The sequence below is a fragment of the Bombina bombina genome, chromosome 6 (assembly GCF_027579735.1).
Source record: "Bombina bombina isolate aBomBom1 chromosome 6, aBomBom1.pri, whole genome shotgun sequence".
NCBI classification, from domain to species: Eukaryota; Metazoa; Chordata; class Amphibia; order Anura; family Bombinatoridae; genus Bombina; species Bombina bombina.
Window position 1 is genome coordinate 259,498,628 of NC_069504.1, and position 27,445 is coordinate 259,526,072.

At 37.8% G+C, this 27,445-nt stretch overlaps 1 protein-coding gene across 7 annotated transcripts in view; it reads right to left on the minus strand.

Moving 5' to 3' along the window:
* The window catches only part of RAB3IP (RAB3A interacting protein), a 318,282-nt gene that overhangs the window by 202,137 nt on the left and 88,700 nt on the right, over positions 1-27,445 (minus strand). For 4 of the 7 annotated variants that reach the window (XM_053716793.1, XM_053716794.1, XM_053716797.1 and 1 more), the window contains one exon: positions 14,315-14,591. In XM_053716793.1, coding sequence (XP_053572768.1) covers positions 14,315-14,559 — 245 coding nt within the window. In that variant the 5' untranslated portion in view covers positions 14,560-14,591. Of the gene's footprint in view, positions 1-14,314; positions 14,592-27,445 lie in introns of those variants that run through there. The other 3 variants (XM_053716791.1, XM_053716792.1, XM_053716795.1) reach the window with 1 other exon arrangement.

The window sequence follows — 27,445 nt, forward strand, 5'->3', positions numbered from 1 at the left end:
TCTGCTGTGGAGCTCTTTGCCTCCTCCTGCTGACCAGGAGGCGATATCCCAAAAGTAAGGATGAAATCCGTGGACTAGTCATATCGTAAAAGAAAACATAATTTATGTAAGAACTTACCTGATAAATTCATTTCTTTCATATTAGCAAGAGTCCATGAGCTAGTGACGTATGGGATATACATTCCTACCAGGAGGGGCAAAGTTTCCCAAACCTCAAAATGCCTATAAATACACCCCTCACCACACCCACAATTCAGTTTAACGAATAGCCAAGAAGTGGGGTGATAAAAAAGTGCGAAAGCATATAAAATAAGGAATTGGAATAATTGTGCTTTATACAAAATCATAACCACCACAAAAAAAGGGCGGGCCTCATGGACTCTTGCTAATATGAAAGAAATGAATTTATCAGGTAAGTTCTTACATAAATTATGTTTTCTTTCATGTAATTAGCAAGAGTCCATGAGCTAGTGACGTATGGGATAATGATTACCCAAGATGTGGATCTTTCCACACAAGAGTCACTAGAGAGGGAGGGATAAAATAAAGACAGCCAATTCCTGCTGAAAATAATCCACACCCAAAATAAAGTTTAAAGAAAAACATAAGCAGAAGATTCAAACTGAAACCGCTGCCTGAAGTACTTTTCTACCAAAAACTGCTTCAGAAGAAGAAAATACATCAAAATGGTAGAATTTAGTAAAAGTATGCAAAGAGGACCAAGTTGCTGCTTTGCAAATCTGATCAACCGAAGCTTCATTCCTAAACGCCCAGGAAGTAGAAACTGACCTAGTAGAATGAGCTGTAATCCTCTGAGGCGGAGTTTTACCCGACTCAACATAGGCAAGATGAATTAAAGATTTCAACCAAGATGCCAAAGAAATGGCAGAAGCTTTCTGGCCTTTTCTAGCACCGGAAAAAAATAACAAATAGACTAGAAGTCTTTCGGAAAGACTTAGTAGCTTCAACATAATATTTCAAAGCTCTAACAACATCCAAAGAATGCAACGATTTCTCCTTAGAATTCTTAGGATTAGGACATAATGAAGGAACCACAATTTCTCTACTAATGTTGTTGGAATTCACAACTTTAGGTAAAAATTCAAAAGAAGTTCGCAACACCGCCTTATCCTGATGAAAAATCAGAAAAGGAGACTCACAAGAAAGAGCAGATAATTCAGAAACTCTTCTGGCAGAAGAGATGGCCAAAAGGAACAAAACTTTCCAAGAAAGTAATTTAATGTCCAATGAATGCATAGGTTCAAACGGAGGAGCTTGAAGAGCTCCCAGAACCAAATTCAAACTCCAAGGAGGAGAAATTGACTTAATGACAGGTTTTATACGAACCAAAGCTTGTACAAAACAATGAATATCAGGAAGAATAGCAATCTTTCTGTGAAAAAGAACAGAAAGAGCAGAGATTTGACCTTTCAAGGAACTTGCGGACAAACCCTTATCTAAACCATCCTGAAGAAACTGTAAAACTCTCGGTATTCTAAAAGAATGCCAAGAAAAATGATGAGAAAGACACCAAGAAATATAAGTCTTCCAGACTCTATAATATATCTCTCTAGATACAGATTTACGAGCCTGTAACATAGTATTAATCACAGAGTCAGAGAAAGCTCTTTGACCAAGAATCAAGCGTTCAATCTCCATACCTTTAAATTTAAGGATTTCAGATCCTGATGGAAAAAAGGACCTTGTGATAGAAGGTCTGGTCTTAACGGAAGAGTCCACGGTTGGCAAGAGGCCATCCGGACAAGATCCGCATACCAAAACCTGTGAGGCCATGCCGGAGCTACCAGCAGAACAAACGAGCATTCCTTCAGAATCTTGGAGATTACTCTTGGAAGAAGAACTAGAGGCGGAAAGATATAAGCAGGATGATACTTCCAAGGAAGTGATAATGCATCCACTGCTTCCGCCTGAGGATCCCGGGATCTGGACAGATACCTGGGAAGTTTCTTGTTTAGATGAGACGCCATCAGATCTATTTCTGGAAGTTCCCACATTTGAACAATCTGAAGAAATACCTCTGGGTGAAGAGACCATTCGCCCGGATGCAACGTTTGGCGACTGAGATAATCCGCTTCCCAATTGTCTATACCTGGGATATGAACCGCAGAGATTAGACAGGAGCTGGATTCCGCCCAAACCAAAATTCGAGATACTTCTTTCATAGCCAGAGGACTGTGAGTCCCTCCTTGATGATTGATGTATGCCACAGTTGTGACATTGTCTGTCTGAAAACAAATGAACGATTCTCTCTTCAGAAGAGGCCAAAACTGAAGAGCTCTGAAAATTGCACGGAGTTCCAAAATATTGATCGGTAATCTCACCTCCTGAGATTCCCAAACTCCTTGTGCCGTCAGAGATCCCCACACAGCTCCCCAACCTGTGAGACTTGCATCTGTTGAAATTACAGTCCAGGTCGGAAGCACAAAAGAAGCCCCCTGAATTAAACGATGGTGATCTGTCCACCACGTTAGAGAGTGTCGAACAATCGGTTTTAAAGATATTAATTGAGATATCTTTGTGTAATCCTTGCACCATTGATTCAGCATACAGAGCTGAAGAGGTCGCATGTGAAAACGAGCAAAGGGGATCGCGTCCGATGCAGCAGTCATAAGACCTAGAATTTCCATGCATAAGGCTACCGAAGGGAATGATTGTGACTGAAGGTTTCGACAAGCTGAAATCAATTTTAGACGTCTCTTGTCTGTTAAAGACAGAGTCATGGACACTGAATCTATCTGGAAACCCAGAAAAGTTACCCTTGTCTGAGGAATCAATGAACTTTTTGGTAAATTGATCCTCCAACCATGATCTTGAAGAAACAACACAAGTCGATTCGTATGAGATTCTGCTAAATGTAAAGACTGAGCAAGTACCAAGATATCGTCCAAATAAGGAAATACCACAATACCCTGTTCTCTGATTACAGACAGAAGGGCACCAAGAACCTTTGTAAAAATTCTTGGAGCTGTAGCTAGGCCAAACGGCAGAGCCACAAACTGGTAATGCTTGTCCAGAAAAGAGAATCTCAGGAACTGATAATGATCTGGATGAATCGGAATATGCAGATATGCATCCTGTAAATCTATTGTGGACATATAATGCCCTTGCTGAACAAAAGGCAAGATAGTCCTTACAGTTACCATCTTGAACGTTGGTATCCTTACATAACGATTCAATATTTTTAGATCCAGAACTGGTCTGAAGGAATTCTCCTTCTTTGGTACAACGAAGAGATTTGAATAAAACCCCATCCCCTGTTCCGGAACTGGAACTGGCATAATTACTCCAGCCAACTCTAGATCTGAAACACAATTCAGAAATGCTTGAGCTTTCACTGGATTTACTGGGACACGGGAAAGAAAAAATCTCTTTGCAGGAGGTCTCATCTTGAAACCAATTCTGTACCCCTCTGAAACAATGTTCTGAATCCAAAGATTGTGAACAGAATTGATCCAAATTTCTTTGAAAAAACGTAACCTGCCCCCTACCAGCTGAGCTGGAATGAGGGCCGCACCTTCATGTGGACTTAGAAGCAGGCTTTGCCTTTCTAGCAGGCTTGGATTTATTCCAGACCGGAGATGGTTTCCAAACTGAAACTGCTCCTGAGGATGAAGGATTAGGCTTTTGTTCTTTGTTGAAACGAAAGGAACGAAAACGATTATTAGCCCTGTTTTTACCCTTAGATTTTTTATCCTGTGGTAAAAAAGTTCCTTTCCCACCAGTAACAGTTGAGATAATACAATCCAACTGAGAACCAAATAATTTGTTACCCTGGAAAGAAATGGAAAGTAGAGTAGATTTAGAAGCCATATCAGCATTCCAAGTCTTAAGCCATAAAGCTCTTCTAGCTAAAATAGCTAGAGACATAAACCTGACATCAACTCTGATAATATCAAAAATGGCATCACAGATAAAATTATTAGCATGCTGAAGAAGAATAATAATATCATGAGAATCATGATCTGTTACTTGTTGCGCTAAAGTTTCCAACCAAAAAGTTGAAGCTGCAGCAACATCAGCCAATGATATAGCAGGTCTAAGAAGATTACCTGAACACAGATAAGCTTTTCTTAGAAAGGATTAAATTTTCCTATCTAAAGGATCCTTAAACGAAGTACCATCTGACGTAGGAATAGTAGTACGTTTAGCAAGGGTAGAAATAGCCCCATCAACTTTAGGGATTTTGTCCCAAAATTCTAATCTGTCAGACGGCACAGGATATAATTGCTTAAAACGTTTAGAAGGAGTAAATGAATTACCCAATTTATCCCATTCTTTGGAAATTACTGCAGAAATAGCATTAGGAACAGGAAAAACTTCTGGAATAACCACAGGAGATTTAAATACCTTATCTAAACGTTTAGAATTAGTATCAAGAGGACCAGAATCCTCTATTTCTAAAGCAATTAGTACTTCTTTAAGTAAAGAACGAATAAATTCCATTTTAAATAAATATGAAGATTTATCAGCATCAATCTCTGAGACAGAATCCTCTGAACCAGAAGAGTCATCAGAATCAGAATGATGATGTTCATTTAAAAATTCATCTGTAGGGAGAGAAGTTTTAAAAGATTTTTTACGTTTACTAGAAGGAGAAATAACAGACATAGCCTTCTTTATGGATTCAGAAACAAAATCTCTTATGTTATCAGGAACATTCTGCACCTTAGATGTTGAAGGAACTGCAACAGGCAATGGTACTTTACTAAAGGAAATATTATCTGCATTAACAAGTTTGTCATGACAATTAATACAAACAACAGCCGGAGGAATAGCTACCCAAAAGTTTACAGCAGATACACTTAGCTTTGGTAGATCCAGCACTAGACAACGATTTTCCTGTAGTATCTTCTGACTCAGATGCAACGTGAGACATCTTGCAATATGTAAGAGAAAAAACAACATATAAAGCAAAATTGATCAAATTCCTTAAATGACAGTTTCAGGAATGGGAAAAAATGCCAAAGAACAAGCTTCTAGCAACCAGAAGCAAAGAAAAAATGAGACTGAAATAATGTGGAGACAAAAGCGACGCCCATATTTTTTAGCGCCAAATCAGACGCCCACATTATTTGGCGCCTAAATGCTTTTGGCGCCAAAAATGACGCCACATCCGGAACGCCGTCATTTTTGGCGCAAAATAACGTCAAAAAATGACGCAACTTCCGGCGACACGTATGACGCCGGAAACGGAAAAGAATTTTTTGCGCCAAAAAAGTCCGCGCCAAGAATGACGCAATAAAATGAAGCATTTTCAGCCCCCGCGAGCCTAACAGCCCACAGGGAAAAAGAGTCAAATTTTTGAAGGTAAGAAAAAAATGATTAATTCAAGTGCATTATCCCAAATATGAAACTGACTGTCTGAAAAATAAGGAATGTTGAACATTCTGAGTCAAGGCAAATAAATGTTTGAATACATATATTTAGAACTTTATAAACAAGTGCCCAACCATAGCTTAGAGTGTCACAGAAAAACCTAATTTACGTAAGAACTTACCTGATAAATTCATTTCTTTCATATTAGCAAGAGTCCATGAGCTAGTGACGTATGGGATATACATTCCTACCAGGAGGGGCAAAGTTTCCCAAACCTCAAAATGCCTATAAATACACCCCTCACCACACCCACAATTCAGTTTAACGAATAGCCAAGAAGTGGGGTGATAAGAAAAAAAGTGCGAAGCATATAAAATAAGGAATTGGAATAATTGTGCTTTATACAAAATCATAACCACCACAAAAAAAGGGCGGGCCTCATGGACTCTTGCTAATATGAAAGAAATGAATTTATCAGGTAAGTTCTTACATAAATTATGTTTTCTTTCATGTAATTAGCAAGAGTCCATGAGCTAGTGACGTATGGGATAATGACTACCCAAGAAGTGGATCTTTCCACACAAGAGTCACTAGAGAGGGAGGGATAAAATAAAGACAGCCAATTCCTGCTGAAAAATCCACACCCAAAATAAAGATTAACGAAAAACATAAGCAGAAGATTCAAACTGAAACCGCTGCCTGAAGTACTTTTCTACCAAAGACTGCTTCAGAAGAAGAAAATACATCAAAATGGTAGAATTTAGTAAAAGTATGCAAAGAGGACCAAGTAGCTGCTTTGCAGATCTGGTCAACCGAAGCTTCATTCCTAAACGCCCAGGAAGTAGAAACTGACCTAGTAGAATGAGCTGTAATTCTCTGAGGCGGAGTCTTACCCGACTCAACATAGGCAAGATGAATTAAAGATTTCAACCAAGATGCCAAAGAAATGGCAGAAGCTTTCTGGCCTTTTCTAGAACCGGAAAAGATAACAAATAGACTAGAAGTCTTACGAAAAGATTTCGTAGCTTCAACATAATATTTCAAAGCTCTAACAACATCTAAAGAATGCAACGATTTCTCCTTAGAATTCTTAGGATTAGGACATAATGAAGGAACCACAATTTCTCTACTAATGTTGTTGGAATTCACAACTTTAGGTAAAAATTCAAAAGAAGTTCGCAACACCGCCTTATCCTGATGAAAAATCAGAAAAGGAGACTCACAAGAAAGAGCAGATAATTCAGAAACTCTTCTGGCAGAAGAGATGGCCAAAAGGAACAAAACTTTCCAAGAAAGTAATTTAATGTCCAATGAATGCATAGGTTCAAACGGAGGAGCTTGAAGAGCTCCCAGAACCAAATTCAAACTCCAAGGAGGAGAAATTGACTTAATGACAGGTTTTATACGAACCAAAGCTTGTACAAAACAATGAATATCAGGAAGAATAGCAATCTTTCTGTGAAAAAGAACAGAAAGAGCAGAGATTTGACCTTTCAAGGAACTTGCGGACAAACCCTTATCTAAACCATCCTGAAGGAACTGTAAAATTCTCGGTATTCTAAAAGAATGCCAGGAAAAATGATGAGAAAGACACCAAGAAATATAAGTCTTCCAGACTCTATAATATATCTCTCGAGATACAGATTTACGAGCCTGTAACATAGTATTAATCACAGAGTCAGAGAAACCTCTTTGACCAAGAATCAAGCGTTCAATCTCCATACCTTTAAATTTAAGGATTTCAGATCCTGATGGAAAAAAGGACCTTGTGACAGAAGGTCTGGTCTTAACGGAAGAGTCCACGGTTGGCAAGAGGCCATCCGGACAAGATCCGCATACCAAAACCTGTGAGGCCATGCCGGAGCTACCAGCAGAACAAACGAGCATTCCTTCAGAATCTTGGAGATTACTCTTGGAAGAACTAGAGGCGGAAAGATATAGGCAGGATGATACTTCCAGGGAAGTGATAATGCATCCACTGCCTCCGCCTGAGGATCCCGGGATCTGGACAGATACCTGGGAAGTTTCTTGTTCAGATGGGACGCCATCAGATCTATTTCTGGAAGTTCCCACATTTGAACAATCTGAAGAAATACCTCTGGGTGAAGAGACCATTCGCCCGGATGCAACGTTTGGCGACTGAGATAATCCGCTTCCCAATTGTCTATACCTGGAATATGAACCGCAGAGATAAGACAGGAGCTGGATTCCGCCCAAACCAAAATTCGAGATACTTCTTTCATAGCCAGAGGACTGTGAGTCCCTCCTTGATGATTGATGTATGCCACAGTTGTGACATTGTCTGTCTGAAAACAAATGAACGATTCTCTCTTCAGAAGAGGCCAAAACTGAAGAGCTCTGAAAATTGCACGGAGTTCCAAAATATTGATCGGTAATCTCACCTCCTGAGATTCCCAAACTCCTTGTGCCGTCAGAGATCCCCACACAGCTCCCCAACCTGTGAGACTTGCATCTGTTGAAATTACAGTCCAGGTCGGAAGCACAAAAGAAGCCCCCTGAATTAAACGATGGTGATCTGTCCACCATGTTAGAGAGTGTCGAACAATCGGTTTTAAAGATATTAATTGAGATATCTTCGTGTAATCCTTGCACCATTGCTTCAGCATACAGAGCTGAAGAGGTCGCATGTGAAAACGAGCAAAGGGGATCGCGTCCGATGCAGCAGTCATAAGACCTAGAATTTCCATGCATAAGGCTACCGAAGGGAATGATTGTGACTGAAGGTTTCGACAAGCTGTAATCAATTTTAAACGTCTCTTGTCTGTTAAAGACAGAGTCATGGACACTGAATCCATCTGGAAACCCAGAAAGGTTACCTTTGTCTGAGGAATCAATGAACTTTTTGGTAAATTGATCCTCCAACCATGATCTTGAAGAAACAACACAAGTCGATTCGTATGAGATTCTGCTAAATGTAAAGACTGAGCAAGTACCAAGATATCGTCCAAATAAGGAAATACCACAATACCCTGTTCTCTGATTACAGACAGCAGGGCACCGAGAACCTTTGTAAAAATTCTTGGAGCTGTAGCTAGGCCAAACGGCAGAGCCACAAACTGGTAATGCTTGTCTAGGAAAGAGAATCTCAGAAACTGATAGTGATCTGGATGAATCGGAATATGCAGATATGCATCCTGTAAATCTATTGTGGACATATAATTCCCTTGCTGAACAAAAGGTAAGATAGTCCTTACAGTTACCATCTTGAATGTTGGTATCCTTACATAACGATTCAATATTTTTAGATCCAGAACTGGTCTGAAGGAATTCTCCTTCTTTGGTACAATGAAGAGATTTGAATAAAACCCCATCCCCTGTTCCGAAACTGGAACTGGCATAATTACTCCAGTCAACTCTAGATCTGAAACACATTTCAGAAATGCTTGAGCTTTTACTGGATTTACTGGGACACGGGAAAGAAAAAATCTCTTTGCAGGAGGTCTCAACTTGAAACAAATTCTGTACCCCTCTGAAACAATGCTCTGAATCCAAAGATTGTGAACAGAATTGACCCAAATTTCTTTGAAAAAACGTAACCTGCCCCCTACCAGCTGAGCTGGAATGAGGGCCGCACCTTCATGTGGACTTAGAAGCAGGCTTTGCCTTTCTAGCTGGCTTGGATTTATTCCAGACTGGAGATGGTCTCCAAACTGAAACTGCTCCTGAGGATGAAGGATCAGGCTTTTGTTCTTTGTTGAAACGAAAGGAACGAAAACGATTATTAGCCCTGTTTTTACCTTTAGATTTTTTATCCTGTGGTAAAAAAGTTCCTTTCCCACCAGTAACAGTTGAAATAATGGAATCCAACTGAGAACCAAATAATTTGTTACCCTGGAAAGAAATGGAAAGTAAAGTTGATTTAGAAGCCATATCAGCATTCCAAGTTTTAAGCCATAAAGCTCTTCTAGCTAAAATAGCTAGAGACATAAACCTGACATCAACTCTGATAATATCAAAAATGGCATCACAGATAAAATTATTAGCATGTTGAAGAAGAATAATAATATCATGAGAATCACAATGTGTTACTTGTTGCGCTAAAGTTTCCAACCAAAAAGTTGAAGCTGCAGCAACATCAGCCAAAGATATAGCAGGTCTAAGAAGATTACCTGAACACAGATAAGCTTTTCTTAGAAAGGACTCCATTTTCCTATCTAGAGGATCCTTAAACGAAGTACCATCTGACGTAGGAATAGTAGTACGTTTAGCAAGGGTAGAAATAGCCCCATCAACTTTAGGGATCTTGTCCCAAAATTCTAATCTGTCAGGCGGCACAGGATATAATTGCTTAAAACGTTTAGAAGGAGTAAATGAATTACCCAAATTATCCCATTCTTTGGAAATTACTGCAGAAATAGCATCAGGGACAGGAAAAACTTCTGGAATAACTACAGGAGTTTTAAAAACCTTATTTAAACGTTTAGATTTAGTATCAAGAGGACCAGAATCCTCTATTTCTAAAGCAATTAGGACTTCTTTAAGTAAAGAACGAATAAATTCCATTTTAAATAAATATGAAGATTTATCAGCATCAACCTCTGAGACAGAATCCTCTGAACCAGAGGAATCATCAGAATCAGAATGATGATGTTCAGTTAAAAATTCATCTGTAGGGAGAGAAGTTTTAAAAGATTTTTTATGTTTACTAGAAGGAGAAATAACAGACATAGCCTTCTTTATGGATTCAGAAACAAAATCTCTTATATTATCAGGAACATTCTGCACCTTAGATGTTGAAGGAACTGCAACAGGCAATGGTACTTTACTAAAGGAAATATTATCTGCTTTAACAAGTTTGTCATGACAATCAATACAAACAACAGCTGGAGGAATAGCTACCAAAAGTTTACAGCAGATACACTTAGCTTTGGTAGATTCAGCACTTGACAGCGATTTTCCTGTAGTATCTTCTGACTCAGATGCAACGTGAGACATCTTGCAATATGTAAGAGAAAAAACAACATATATATAAAGCAAAATTGATCAAATTCCTTAAATGACAGTTTCAGGAATGGGAAAAAATGCCAAAGAACAAGCTTCTAGCAACCAGAAGCAATAAAAAATGAATGAATTGTGGGTGTGGTGAGGGGTGTATTTATAGGCATTTTGAGGTTTGGGAAACTTTGCCCCTCCTGGTAGGAATGTATATCCCATACGTCACTAGCTCATGGACTCTTGCTAATTACATGAAAGAAATAAGATTTACTTACCCCAGGACACTCATCTACATGTTTGTAGAAAGCCAAACCAGTACTGAAACGAGAATCAGCAGAGGTAATGGTATATATAAGAGTATATCGTCGATCTGAAAAGGGAGGTAAGAGATGAATCTCTACGACCGATAACAGAGAACCTATGAAATAGACCCCGTAGAAGGAGATCACTGCATTCAAATAGGCAATACTCTCCTCACATCCCTCTGACATTCACTGCACGCTGAGAGGAAAACCGGGCTCCAACTTGCTGCGGAGCGCATATCAACGTAGAATCTAGCACAAACTTACTTCACCACCTCCATCGGAGGCAAAGTTTGTAAAACTGAATTGTGGGTGTGGTGAGGGGTGTATTTATAGGCATTTTGAGGTTTGGGAAACTTTGCCCCTCCTGGTAGGAATGTATATCCCATACGTCACTAGCTCATGGACTCTTGCTAATTACATGAAAGAAATAAATTTATCAGGTAAGCATAAATTTCCTTTTTGTTAAATCTACCAAAAAGAAAAGAAACAAAAGGTAACTGTTGGCAGGTCTACTGCATAACGCAGGCTCACTAAATCAGGAACCCAGATCAATTGTATGTTATATCGACTTAATTTGTTGTGAATAAAGAATCTTAGATCACTGGCTCTTGTGTGAGTATTTTCCATTTGTGTGCTACTGGCATAATGGTTCACACGTTTTGTGTGTTAGATCCAGTAGGCTGATAAGGGCAAACAAGCCGAAACCATCAAGACCACAAATGGAGTGGGGCAGTAATTATAATGACAGGCAGTATGAAACACTGCAAAACTAGACATTCTAAAATTCGGAATCTGTTAGTAAATTGAGACATTAAAATGGCCGAGTTTTGCAGCATTTGTTTTATTGCGGAACAAGATCTATCAGGGGGAGGCGGGGGGGAATACAATACACTTACACTTTATGTGAGAGTTGCCCCTTGACTCAGCTGGGCACAATCATGCACTTCTAGTTAGTTTAATTTTAAATTAAGTCAACTTTTCTTTAACTCTTTTCATACAAAAATATTTTAACATGCTTAACTGTTGCTCTTTCATATAAACGATAGATTTTTTTTTTAATGTCATTTCACTTTAAAGCATATGATCACGTCATTTACATACAGCTCTGTCAGTGTCTCCTCCAAATGCTTTTATTAAATACTTACTGAAAGGGGGGCGGAGCCAGCTATTGAAGGAGATAGACGTGTGTGACAAGAGCTCCTGGCTCTTTTATATTGAATTTAATGTTTATTGGCGTCTAAACTACTTTTACAATTATCAAAAGGGGACTTTTTTATGTATCGCACTAGTGGAGTATTTGGGAGTGCTCAGAGGCCAACTTTTCTCTGCTTTGAGAGAGTTCTGGAAGGCAAGCTACAATGGAGGCCTTGGATGAGTGGAGGAAAGCTGTGGCGCAGCTTCTACAGGAACATCATGCCAACCTAGCGCTGACCCTACATGAATGCTGTATGAATACAACGGCTGGTGAGGATAAATCTATACTGTCTGCTGATCGCTATATCACTGAAGTAAACCCTCATGCTCTGATACCTGTCACTCCTACCAGTCTCCTGAGCATTTATGATGCAGCGAAAACTCCCGAGACCTCCTGCGGCCATTTTGAGTCCCTTAAACAAGGGAGCGTTAGTGTTTATCTCCCGGAAGTCTGGCTAGATTGTGCTGGTGGAACCGGGAGACACACGACTGCGAGCAAAGTTTCCTGCCTGCCTACTGACCCGGCACGCTATTTGCGGCTCGGAATACTAACTTTTTCTCCTCCTCATATACACCTCTCAGCTATCTTGTGTACTGGGAGTCCACAGCTTTCCTCAACAGGGTCTCAGCTCAGCAGCAGCTTTTTCATTGACCAGCATGGGCACTCGATGAGGAGCGGAGTGGGGTAAATAGACAATCACCTATTACAGGAAGCTCAATACCAAGGTCTGGTCCCACACCTCACTAAATAGCAGAAAAGCTATCAGCCGACTCTAATTAATAAACTTTTCATCAGACTTAACTTCCTCACAGTAATTGCCTGACTGCAGACTATATGGATATCTTATTTCATGCTATGATTTTTTATTCTGTATTAGTTTGGCTGATATACCCACTTACAGCTTTTACTTTCAAGATATACTCGAAGTGGGCAAGGTTTAAAAACTTAAGTTGCAAATATTTTTCAGCACTAGGGTCTTTTTATGATGGCAACAATGCCGGATGTATTGGTTCTCTGGTTAATACGAGACAGTTACTCTGATCTAGGTTGTTTATATATCAATCAAGTTAACTGTTATATAATGTGTCTAAATTTATCCATATGTCAGACTTTGTTATGTACACTACAAATACATACTTTATTGTTTAGTTAGTATATAGGCATGCTGAATACCTGTATATGTTCTGAGTGTTAATCTAACAGTAAAACCTCCTGAACAAAATGTAATAGCCACTTTCAGCCACTAGAGGGGAGTCAAAGCCCAGCTATAATTGGATCTGCAAGGCAAATCCCTGTGATCTTGCAATCTCAGCTACTTGTCCCTATCTGTCTTGAGACTCCCTGCCCTGGGAAGTGAGATTTGTCTCTTATGAATATAATTAATAAGCCTAGATCTTGGTAATTTCAATCTAAAGTACACTGTTCTAAATACCTTTAAAAATGACTCCAGAATTAATGCATAACAGCACTTGCTTTCAAATATCCTGCTTTACACTGTTTGTTTAGAACTAGTATTAAGCTCTTGTTATATCCCACTGTGAGTTTATGAATGTACCAGTATGATAGTGCCTGACATTAATATTTTGGTACTAACACTCTTCAGCCATAATATGTTAGCTCTGTTAGTTTTATTATGACAGATCCTATATATGTTTTCATTCTCTGAGCTATGTGTCCTGTTCTCATGTCTTCTGTCACCTCCTATTCACATTTATATAGAAGCTTAATAGCTCTCCACATACCAGTATATGTAACGTATTCAACTGCCTATTAGACTCTTATCTTTACTGCCGCAGGGCATAGGGCCCGTGTCCTGTGGCAGATTTAATTTTTCCATCACTATCTTACATATCTTGACCTGGTAGCAATTGGGTTATTATAGTGACTATGTGGATTTCCATGTCACAATTTGTGGAGCTAAATCTGCACGACACTAGTGCTTCTATGGCTTTCTTTTACACACCGCTCAGTATTTTGAGCTGACAGCAACTATGAGGTGTACTATACATATCACAATTACTGGGCAAGTCATGTTTAACGTTAAGTACCTATGAAAAGAGGAGCTCCGGTTCAACAGACATAATGACCTCCGTACCCCCCCCCCCCCCCCATACTATAGAACTCAGGATAGGCTGGATTCATCCTGAGTCTTTAAAGCGTTTTTTCTCGTCACACAACCGCAATTAACCTATGGTTTTATATATTCTTTATATCATATATATACTCTAGATTGCTACATGCTTTTTTTCTTTTACACTGGTATATAGAGTAATATCAAAGAAAATACAGAAAATATGAGGTTTACTTTTAACATATATTGCATAAATGTGATGTAACAGAGATGACTATATATTGTGGCAATAAGATGGATATGTTCTTTCTGTGTATATGTGTATGACATCTGTACAATACTTTCTCTGTTGTACTGCATATTTAACCTCAATAAAAATTATTTAAACAAAAAAAAAAATACTTACTGAAAGACATGACAAAACATTTAAATCTTTGTCACATTACCTACCTTACCCCTGTAGTGTCTCCGCAGTGTAAATGCCTCGGAGAGGAATATACAGGTTGTGTAGGTAGGTCAGAGGCATTCAAGCTGTTTGGTTGAATTAGATTAGAGTTTACGGTTAAATGGGGGCGGTATACAATATTGTTTGAGGTAGTTGGTTCCTGACGCCTGGCATCACGCTCGCCAAGATCAGGGGTAGTGGGCGATGCAAGATTCACTTCATGAAAGCCTTCCAGTGGGTCACTGGCCATAGTAAACACATCATCCAGAGGCCTAAAATGAACTAAAGATAGATTAGTGAATCTAATAAGGACAAGAACTTAGCATGAAACTCAGTGAGCAAAGCTCAACACATTTGCAAAACATTTTCCATTACATAAAGACTTATGTAACAACAAATACCAAATTAAATAAAAAGAAAACTTTACAGCTGATTTTCTCCTGAATATTTCTTTTTTAAAACAGTTTTAAGGGTCACTGAATATAGTATAACTGCATAGTCAACACATACATAATAAGACAATGCTATAACACTTTCAATTTCAAATGAGCAGTACATTTTTGTATATTAGAAAAGCAGTGCACAGAGATAAGAATTTTAAAAAATCCTTTAAGTAGCAGCAGAAGAGAGAAATATAATAAAAAAGCAAATGATCACATCTATAAAGCATAAACGCCTTGGCTGTCTAATATTTAAATGCATTAAATAGATTTCTTTGAAGTTAAACTCGTCCCCAGTCATCTAGATTTACAAAGTCAAAATTAAACTTTCATGATTCAGATAGAGTATGCAGTTTAAGAGACTTTTAAATATACTTCCATTATCAAAATGCAGTGCGTCTTTTTATTTAAATAGACTTTAAGGCATCAGCTCCTCCAAATTCAGTGTATACACATGAGTCTGTGATTGGCTGATTAATGTCAAAAAAATATTTATTGATCATATAAAAAAAAAAAAAGTAAGTGCTATGGCATTGGTTATCTAATTTTACTGAATTTAATGGTCCTTTAAGCATAGCAGAAAACAATGTATGTCTTCTATAAGGCAAGCACCATACTATATAATATGCTGACCTGAGGTGTCGGCGTGTAGTATTGAATCTAGGTAAAATGGTGTTAAAAGGTTATGTATTCAGGCAGATGCTGACAGGGATCAGAGGCCATAGTGCTTAAAGTGACATTAAACCCACATTTTTTCTTTTATGATTCAGACAGAGAATACAATTTTAAACAACATACCAATTTACTTCTATAATCTAATTTGCTTCATTCTTTAGATATCCTTTGTTAAAGAAATAGCAATGCAAATGGGTGAGCCAATCATACAAGGCATCTATGTGCAAACACCAATCAGCAGCTATTGAGCCTATCTAAATATGCTTTTCAGAAAAGGATATCAAGAGAATTAAGCAAATTAGATAGAAGTAAATTAGAAAGTTGTTTAAAAGTGTATTCTCTATCAGAATTATGAAAGAAAAAATTTGGGTTTCATGTCCCTTTAAGGTGTGAGGACACATTTTGACCATGCAGAATGTCGTCTTATTACTTACATAATAATTGATCTTACATTATATATGTTAAATTACTTAAACTGCTAATTTGCATGCCACTTTGCCATAACCACAACTTTGTTTTATTCTTGGACTGATTGGACATCTTGGGGTATGCTAATTTGTCCCCATTATTTCCCTGCTATTTCACACTACTGTTGATTGAAGTGTAGCTGAATATTCAATAATTGGTTTCGGTGTGTGTCAAAAAGGGGTTAACTCCTTTCTTGACTCAAAATTGGGGATAAAACAAAATTTATGCTTAACCTGATACATTTCTTTCTTTCCGGGCATGGAGAGTCCACAACGTAATTCCAATTACTAGTGGGATATTCAACTCCTAGCTAGCAGGAGGTGGCAAAGACCACCCCAGCAAAGCTGTTAAGTGTAACCTCCCTTACCCATAATCCCCAGTCATTCAGCCGAAGGAAAATGGAAAAAGAAGAAACAAGGGAATAGAGGTGCCTGAGGTTTACTAAAAAAAATAAACTGCCGAATTATAATTTAAAAAGAGGGCGGGGTCGTGAACTCTCCATGCCCAGAAAGAAAGAAATTTATCAGGTAAACATAAAATTTTGCTTTCTTTTCTATGGCATGGAGAGTCCACAACGTCATTCCAATTACTAGTGGGGACCAATACCTAAGCTAGAGGACACAGAATGAACAGGGAGGGAGAACAAGGCAGGAGGACCTAAACAGAAGGCACCAACACTTAAAGAACCTTTCTCCCAAAAGAGGCCTTAGCCGAGGCAAAAGTATCAAATTTGGAAAAAATTTGCAAAGAGGACCATGTTGCCGCTTTGCAAATCTGTTCCACAGAAGCTTCATTTTGAAAGCCCAAGATGAGGAGACAGCCCAAGTGGAATGAGCCATAATTCTCTCAGGAGGCTGCTGTGCAGCAATCTCATAAGCAACACAAATCATACTTCTTAACCAGAGGGAAAGAGAAGTAGAAGAGGCCTTCTGACCCTTACACTTTCCAGAGAAAACAACAAACAGAGCAGAAGACTGACGAAAATCTATCTTCAGAAGCTTGTAGGTAACATTTTAGAGCAAGCACAACATCTGAGTTATGCAAAATACGTTCCTTATGAGAAGAAAGATTAGGACAAAAAGAAGGAACAACAATTTCCTGATTAATGGTTCGATCCGACACCACCTTAGGGAGAAACCCAAATTTAGTACAAAGGACCGCCTTATCTGTATAAAAAATAAGGTACTGGGAATCATACTGCACAGCTGAGAGCTCAGAAACTCTGCGTGCGGAAGAAATAGCAAGGAGAAACAGAACCATCCAAGATAACTTTATATCAACAACATGAATCGGGTCAAATGGAGCCTGCTGCAAAACTAAGTACTAGGTTAAGACTCCAGGGAGGAGCAACAGGTTTAAACACAGGCCTGATTCTGACCAGGGCCTGAACAATCTTGAACATCTGGAAGAATTTGCCAGACGTTTGTGCAAAAGAATAGATCGTGCAGAAATCTGATCCTTAAGAGTACTGATTGACTGACAAACCTTTCTCCAGGTCATCCTGAAGAAAAGTTAAAATGAAACCCTGAGAGTCGCACCAAAAAAGATATTTACGCCATACCTTATGGTAAATTCTGCGAGTAACAGGTTTACAAGCCTGAAGCATAGATAAATGACAGCTTCAGAAAAACCACATCTAGACGGAACTAGGCGTTCAATCTCCAAGCAGTGAGCTTCAGAGAATACAGGATTGGATGGAGGAATGGACCCTAAAGTAGAAGGTAATTCCTCAGAGGTAACCTTCAATGAGGAAGAGAAGACATCTTCACCAGATCCGTGAACCAGATCCTGTGAGGCCATGCAGGAGCTATTAAAATGACAAATGCCCTCTCCTGCTTGATACGAGCAATGACTTAAATAAGGAGAGCAAACGGGGGGGGGGGGGGGGGGGCACCGCTAGAGAGTCAATCAGATCGGTCTGTGGCTCTCTTGATCTTGAACCTTACTTTGGAAGCTTGGCATTTAGACGTGATACCATCAAATCCAACTCCGGAACCCCCCACCTGAGAGTTATCATTTGAAAACCTCTGGGTGGTTAGCCCACTCCACGGGATGAAAAGTCTGCCTGTTAAGAAAAACCACCTCCCAGTTGTCCATCCCTGGGATGCGGAAGGCAGAGAAGAGACAATCGTGAGACTCCGCCCACTGGAGAATGTGAGTCACCTCCTTCATTGCTAAAGAACTCTGAGTTGATGTAAGCCACCGAGGAGATATTTTCCGATTGAAATCTGATAAAAGGGACTAAAGCTAGTTGAGGCCAGGCTGATGAGGCATTGTAAATTGCTCTCAACTCCAAGATGTTTATGGGAATAAAAGACTCCTCGAGTCCAAAGACCCTGAGCCTTTAAATAACCCTAAACTGCTTCCCAGAAAGACTGGCATCCGTGGTTACAATCTACCAGGATGGTCTTAGGAAGCATGTACCCTAAGACAGATGGTCCTGAAAACCACCAAGATAGAGACTCTAGTTAGGGGAACCAGAGCTATCCTTTGCGATAGGTCCGAGTGGTCTCCGTGTTATTGTCTGAGCATGCATAACTGTAGGGGACTCAGATGGAACCGAGCAAACAGAATGATGTCCATGGAAGCAACCATCAGACCAATTACTTCCATACACTAAGCCACAGATTCACAGGTTGAGGACTGAAGTGACAGGCAGGAAGTCAGAAGTTTGGATTTTCTGACCTTCGTCAGCAAAATCTTCAGACAGAGAATCTATAAATTGTTCCTAAGAAACACACTCTGGTACCTGGCACCAGGGAACTCTTCTCCAGATTCACTTTCCACCCGTAGGAACGTAGAATAGACAATAACATCTTACAAAAAGAAAAGAAGGCACCTGAACCAAGATATAGTCCAGGACAGATGCCACCGTAATTCCTTAAATCTGTCTAGTGCCAGAAGAGCCCCATCAAACCCCTGTAAGATTCGAGGAGTAGAGGCTAAGTCCAAAATTTAGGGCTACAAATCGGAAGTGTTTGTCCAAAAGACAGAATAGAATATATAAGATAAGCCGGGTAGGAAAGGGACCAAAAAAAACGGTAGGAAAGGGACCAAAAAAAAAAAAAAAAAAAAGTTAAGAATCCCTAGGGCATACATTTAGAATGTATTGAGCAAATTACCAAATTATGATACTTATAACAATAACAGTATATACCTATACTGAATCATAATGAATCAGGATAGAGATACATCAAATAAATGTTGATAATCCCTAAACCCATACTAAAAATGAGATAGTCATAATGACTCACTTATATACTATAGCCTACTTTACACAGACTTCCCCTAAATGTCATAGCATTGCTGAATACACAGCTGTTAAAACAGGAATCCAGCTGGTAGATTGGAGATTTACCCGCTAAATTTACAAGTGGTAAGATTAATAACAATCTCCCGTATATATTTTTCTACCGCAGAAAAAATAAAATAAAAAGGCGAACATGGATAATTCCTAAGAATATATATATATATATATATATATATATATATATATATACACACACACACGCACATATATACATACACACACTATATACATACACATACATATATACACACACACAGTTGTATGCAAAAGTTTAGGCACCCCTGACAATTTCCATGATTTTCATTTATAAATAATCATACTGTGGGGCCGTGTGGCAAGTGCCGGTACTGGGAATCTTGTTAAAGTTGAGGGTCGCATGGATTTCACTAAATCAGATACTTGAGAATAAGGTCGAGGAATCAGTTACAAAGTTGAAGTTACGCTGGGGCTAGATATTTCAACAAGACAACGACCCAAAACACTGCTCAAAATCTACTCTGGCATTTATGCAGAGGAACAAGTACAATGTTCTAGAATGGCCATCCCAGGACCCAGACCTGAATATCATTGAAAATCTGTGGGGTAATTTGAAGCGGTCTGTCCATGCTCGTCAACCATCAAACCTAACTGAACTGGAGATGTTTTGCAAGAAGGAATGGTCCAAAATACCTTCAATCCAGATACTCATTACAGGCTATAGGAAGCATCTAGAGGCTGATATTTCTGCTAAAGGAGGGTCTACTAAATATTGATGTGATATTTCTGTTGGGGTGTCCAAGTTTAAGCATCTGTCTAATTTAATTTTGATGCATATTGCACATTTTTTGTTAATCCAATAAACCTCATTTCACTACTGAAATATTATAAATATTTATTTAATAGATCAAAATGAGATTGCTGATCTAAACACCCAATTATTTATAAATGAAAAATCATGGAAATTGTCAGGGGTGCCTAAACTTTTGCATACAAAATATATATATATATATATATATATATATATATATATATATATATATATATATATATATATATATATATATATATATATATATATATATATATAGTGTTAGAAAGAAGAAAAACGAGGAACTGCAGACTCTTTTCAAAAGTGGATAATTTAATGAGCAGACAAGTGAAAGACACAGTCACAGTGTGCAGGGCTGGATCTGACGCGTTTCCCGCATGCTCACATGCGCTTCATCAGAGATATATATTATATATGCGGGTGCATTCCAAGTGTAATACAAATCAGCAAAGTAAGGGAGTCACTCACAGGGTCTTGTAGTTAAGAACAAAGTCTTTATTTTATTATTTAATTATGCTTGGGGATTCATAGTGCACTATGATAGGAAGTTGCAAAGTTGCAATATTTATGCTAATCTATGTCCTGTGGTTACTCCAATAAATGCCTTATATATGCTCCTCCTTTGTTAGTTGAGATTTACCTGGTATTAGACATTGGTAACCCCTCTTATTGGTACATTGAGGTCTCTAAGACCTAGGTATTATATCCTTTAACTCTTAAGGTATTAGTTAGTGCTGGATAGGAATTGCTTTATAATCTTCTTCTTGCTGAATATTAATAGAATCTCTCTCTCCTGCACCAATGGCCTGTCAAAACTTTAATAACAGGCTATTGTTACTAGCCTTTTATTGGTAATATTGTTGGTTGCTGACAACACTTTGTGTATGTATGTATGTATGTATGTATGTATGCATACATACATACATACACATATATATATATATATATATATATATATATATATATATATATATATATATATATATATATATATATATATATATATATAACACAGGATTATTGCAGCAAACCAGAAATCACTCACTAGGCAGCCTGTTTCGTTCTTTTTGGAACTCATCAGTAGGAGATAGATTTCTGGTTGCTGCATTGGGAAAGCTACTTTCAAGGTTAAACCATTTTAATTTCAGTTTTTTATCTCCCCCCATAATTTTAATGCATTTTGGTTTAACCTTGAAAGTAGCTTTCCCAATGCAGCAACCAGAAATCTATCTCCTACTGATGAGTTCCAAAAAGAACGAAACAGGCTGTCTAGTGAGTGATTTTTGGTTTGCTGCAATAATCCTGTTAAAAGGATAGCTGTGTTAAAACAGTATTTTGAAGCAAAAAAACTGAGAATCTAATTTGCATATCTTACCAAGAATTCTCTTGTGCATTGGTAACATTGTATATGAGGTATTTCTGGGAAAAAGCAAGCGGGGAATCTTGCCTAGATGTGCTAATTTCCTATGCAAATATTTACATTGATTTAATTTTGTGACATGGAGGATTTTAATTTCAGTTTTTTTTTTATCTGCCCCCCATAATTTTAATGAATTGTATCTTATAACTCTTCTGAGTAACGAATCTCTGTATCAGACAGGGAAAACACAATATAAAATGCATTTTAAGGCACTAGGTAGCCCAAAAACTTCTTGTGGTCACAATTCATGCTACCAACAGCGTGATAGTCTCCTATATGAAGAGACTCCTATGCAAATGACCACACATAAAATAAATATAAATTAAAATGTGACAGATCAAATACATAAAAACTGCCACAAGATGGCAGTAACAGGCTTAAAAGTGTCATGTAAAAATACTGGCAAAAAAAAGGTGTCCATAGATAAGACTATTAAATCTCTGCGAACAAATCAGCTTAAAAGACCACCATATAAATCCTACTTTAATAAAGCATTAAAAATCACCCACACAGAAAAAGATAAATTGTCTTAAATAAAGTCTCCACACTAAGAGACCTAGTATAAGAATGTGGGAAAGCACTTCTGACCCTCACGCAGAGAAAACAGATATGGCACCAAAAGCGTTTAAACAGGCACACACAGCCGACCAGCCGACTGTCGGGAGGAAAAAGATGGCGCCTACATGTTGCTCGTACTGAGCATAAAGCACAAAAACTCCTCCTATAGATAAGCGAGTGATATATAAACATCTCACATATGTTAAAACGCTAATAAACTCCCAAATTAACTTTAGAGATATATAATATAGACAGTATCGATAGCGCACTGGCTGAAACTATGCTGCAGCACTTTCATTCCACTGACTCGCAAGTTCTAACTGAAGGGAAGGAAAAAAGTACGTATAAGCAAGAAAAGTCTCCTTAAACAGTACTGCTGCTATATGTAAGCAGAGAAAAAGTACATAAGTATTCAATAGAATACCAAACTGTCGGCTCTGCACTGCAGAAAGCAGGGCAATACCCAGATGCACTGAGCGGAATCCCTCTGAGGTGGATGGCGTCAACTAAACTGCCTTCAGTTCATGCAGAATAAAGCCCTTATAAAAAAAAGGGGATAATAAAAATTAAGGCTGTACCAGAAGTATCGCCTCATAAGTAGATAGTGCCGCTATATGTATCAGTGGAAGGCTTCTTAGCAGAGTAAAGGTACATCAAAAGGGGCTGCATAGAAACTGTTAGCCTACTTAGCTGAAACGTGTGGTTGTCTCTAAAAAATGGGAGATAAAAACCGCCGTCCCATGGAGAGTGTATCCAAGTCTGGATAAAAAAAACTTCACTAGAAGTCATATAGTCTGAGGCCAAATCCACCTCCCTGATTGCCCACCCTCACTGGAGTGTTGCCAGCATACAAATAAAAAATTAAGGATAAACAGAAAATAGAAGTGCACTTAGGAACTAATACCAAGCACCTCTCTAAGAGACACTATCCCTAAAAAGTGTCAAGATATAGTGAAAGTAGAATGTTAACGGCTTACAGATAAAGAGGGCGCCAAAGGCTAAAGGTATCAGACACCAAAATAGTGTTATTTAAAATTATTTAATAGAAGTCAATATACAACCTTAAAATCAAACAGTATAAACAGGGACGTCTCCCTAGGTTTTAAAACCCTATGTAACAGTTTATTGCTACAATTAGATAAGCAAATGGGAATAGATAGAAATAAAATACATATACGATCTGTTTTAAATGCATTAATCAGTGAGTAAGTTAAAAACAAGTGGTGATTAAAAAATATTAGAAACAATACAAGTTATACTTGAAACTTAGATATGTATATGCCCAAGGGATATAGCAGATATTTCCCAAGTGTACTGTGGGATATAGGATGGCGTGGAACTTCCTAATAAAGGAGTTTGATCCGGAATATGTCCAGTATACCTGAAATTGTAGATAAAGCTTTGATTCAAAGATATATATCAACAATGTTAAAGCAGCGCTTTACTTTACCGCTTATGAGATCTTCGGTCACACCAGGGACCACTCCGAGAGCCAAGGCAGTCTCTCCCGAGCTGCAAACACAGACCACACACGTGTGTAGGGACGGCGTCTGACGTCACGCCTCGTCCGTTCGTTTCCTATGTAGACAGTTTGAAAGCGTGCTGGTATCAAGTGTAAAAAAGTTGTGGATGTTGTCACTTCCTTCAGTGCACAAGCACTCTGTTCGTATACTTATATTTGTAGATACAGTTGGATATTTAAATTCATCCACACTGTGAGAACTTGAAAGTTGTAGTGAAGAGGTTAACCCGGGTTAAATAGTAGCGATATTGTTCATAGATAGGGTGAAATTTAGTCACTCTTAGTATACTGCTACAAAGTCACAAGGTAATCGACGCGTTTCACCCACCTGTGGCCTTTATCAAGATAATTGTGACTTGCAGCAAAGGCCTTTTTAAATGTTCAGAAAGTGTGTGATTGGCTGTGTGTCTAATTGGTGTTTCCCATTCACAGGAGAATTTAAGGCGGTATATACTTATTTCTCTGTTTCAGGTTCATGTATCCCAAGATAAAAACATGTTGTTAATCCAATAAATCCCTATGGTACATACATTTATAAATTCAACATAATCCCTTTAAGATATGCTCTCCACAAGCACACCTGTAGTAAAATAATGTATATTAAGATTGCAACATGCCAAAATTAGATAAAAATGAAGTTAGTTTCTCAGATGTATATACAGATCTTTATGGATATGATAAACATCTCTCATAAAAAACATATAAAACCTAATGTCATTATAACGTGTGTATATATATAGATAAGATATTTAAATATGCTCTATTTTAAAAAAGGTATATGAGCTTAGTCTAAAAATATTAAAAGAGGTATATGGTCTAATTAGATGACAGTGTTACCCATAGAATAGTGTGAAAAAATAATGTGAAAAAATCAAAAAGAAAAAAGATAAAAGGAAGAAAAAAAAGAGAAAAGGAGAGAGAAAGAAAGAAAGAAAATTATAAGTGGGGATTAATTTTAAATTTAAGTTTGCTTCATTCAAATAAAAAAGGTGAAAGATCTAGTTCAGAGTTAAGTCCTTGTGGATATAAAGTGCTATATTTGTAAATTAATTCCGCTTCTTTAATTAATAGTGTTTTCTCTGTATTGCCCCCCCCCTCCAGTGTCCTTTAATTTTTTGTACCCCCCAATAACTTAGTTCTCTGGTATTACCATGATGAGTGTCTTTAAAGTGCTTATATAATGAAGTGTCATCCCTCCCTTTTTCTATACTTAACAAGTGCTCCCTTATCCTGTCTTTAAGACATCGGGTAGTTTCACCAAAATAGAAAAGATTGCACGAGCATTTCAGTACGTAAATAATATTTTTGTGTGTGCATCTTATGACTTCTTTTATGGTGAGAATGTTTTTGGAATTGTTAATCCTAAGAGCCTTCATTGTTTAACTGTGTTTAAATGCCTTGCATGTGTAACAAGGGAAGAAACCAGTGGGTCTTTTACCCATCATATCTACCTGAGAGTTGGTTGTTGAGCTTATCTTAAATTCACTTGGAGCTAGCATTGTTCTAAAATTCCTAGCTTTCTTAAAAATAAATGTGGGTTTATCTTCTAGCTATGCACCAATTATATTGTCCTCTTTTAACAAATACCAATTTTTTCTTATTATCTTTTTAATAAGGGAATGATCAGCATTGTAATCAGTAATGAAAGGGACTTTGATTCTGTCAGTAGTATCTTTAGTTTTATTTTTATAATCCAAAAGATTGTCCCTATTTGTTTTTCTAGCTTTATCAATAGCCTTATTTATGTTATTAGCTTCATAGCCTCTACTATGGAATTTTTCTGCCAAAATTGTAACCTGGTTCTCAAAATCCTCTACTCTAGAACAATTTTTCTTAATACGTAAGGTCTGTCCATGTGGGATGTTATCTTTCCATATTTTTAAGTGGCAGCTTTCTGCGTGTATCAGGTTATTGCACTCTACTTCTTTAAAGTGCGTTTTAGTCTCTATCTTACTATTAATTACCATAATGTCAAGATCCAGAAAATTGACTTTCTCTCGGCTAAAGTGACTAGTAAACTTGAGACCATAATTATTTACATTCTTTTTTTTAAAAAGCTCAATTAAGTCTTTCTCTGGACCTCTCCAAACGATCAAAAGATCGTCTATATACCGTTTGTACAGTACGAGGTTCGCACCGAGAGAGCCATCACTAAAAAAATTCTCTTCCCAAAAACCCATGAAGAGATTGGCATAACTCGGTGCTAACCTCGTACCCATGGCGGTCCCTTCCACTTGTATATAAAATTGGTTGTTAAATGAGAAGAAATTATGTTCTAAAATATATTTGATACTTCCAAGAATAAAATCTTTTTGTTGTGGTTCCATATTTTCATCTTTATCTAAATAACATAATTTATGTAAGAACTTACCTGATAAATTCATTTCTTTCATATTAGCAAGAGTCCATGAGCTAGTGACGTATGGGATATACATTCCTACCAGGAGGGGCAAAGTTTCCCAAACCTCAAAATGCCTATAAATACACCCCTCACCACACCCACAATTCAGTTTAACGAATAGCCAAGAAGTGGGGTGATAAAAAAGTGCGAAAGCATATAAAATAAGGAATTGGAATAATTGTGCTTTATACAAAAATCATAACCACCCTAAAAAAAGGGCGGGCCTCATGGACTCTTGCTAATATGAAAGAAATGAATTTATCAGGTAAGTTCTTACATAAATTATGTTTTCTTTCATGTAATTAGCAAGAGTCCATGAGCTAGTGACGTATGGGATAATGATTACCCAAGATGTGGATCTTTCCACGCAAGAGTCACTAGAGAGGGAGGGATAAAATAAAGACAGCCAATTCCTGCTGAAAATAATCCACACCCAAAATAAAGTTTAATGAAAAACATAAGCAGAAGATTCAAACTGAAACCGCTGCCTGAAGTACTTTTCTACCAAAATCTGCTTCAGAAGAAGAAAATACATCAAAATGGTAGAATTTAGTAAAAGTATGCAAAGAGGACCAAGTTGCTGCTTTGCAAATCTGATCAATCGAAGCTTCATTCCTAAACGCCCAGGAAGTAGAAACTGACCTAGTAGAATGAGCTGTAATCCTTTGAGGCGGAGTTTTACCCGACTTAACATAGGCAAGATGAATTAAAGATTTCAACCAAGATGCCAAAGAAATGGCAGAAGCTTTCTGGCCTTTTCTAGAACCAGAAAAGATAACAAATAAACTAGAAGTCTTTCAGAAAGACTTAGTAGCTTCAACATAATATTTCAAAGCTCTAACAACATCCAAAGAATGCAATGATTTCTCCTTAGAATTCTTAGGATTAGGACATAATGAAGGAACCACAATTTCTCTACTAATGTTGTTAGAATTCACAACTTTAGGTAAAAATTCAAAAGAAGTTCGCAACACTGCCTTATCCTGATGAAAAATCAGAAAAGGAGACTCACAAGAAAGAGCAGATAATTCAGAAACTCTTCTGGCAGAAGAGATTGCCAAAAGGAACAAAACTTTCCAAGAAAGTAATTTAATGTCCAATGAATGCATAGGTTCAAACGGAGGAGCTTGAAGAGCCCCCAGAACCAAATTCAAACTCCAAGGAGGAGAAATTGACTTAATGACAGGTTTTATACGAACAAAACAAAACAATGAATATCAGGAAGATTAGCAATCTTTCTGTGAAAAAGAACAGAAAGAGCAGAGATTTGTCCTTTCAAGGAACTTGCGGATAAACCTTTATCTAAACCATCCTGAAGAAACTGTAAAATTCTCGGAATTCTAAAAGAATGCCAAGAAAAATGATGAGAAAGACACCAAGAAATATAAGTCTTCCAGACTCTATAATATATCTCTCTGGATACAGATTTACGAGCCTGTAACATAGTATTAATCTCTCTGACTAAGAATCAAGCGTTCAATCTCCATACCTTTAAATTTAAGGATTTGAGATCCTGATGGAAAAAAGGACCTTG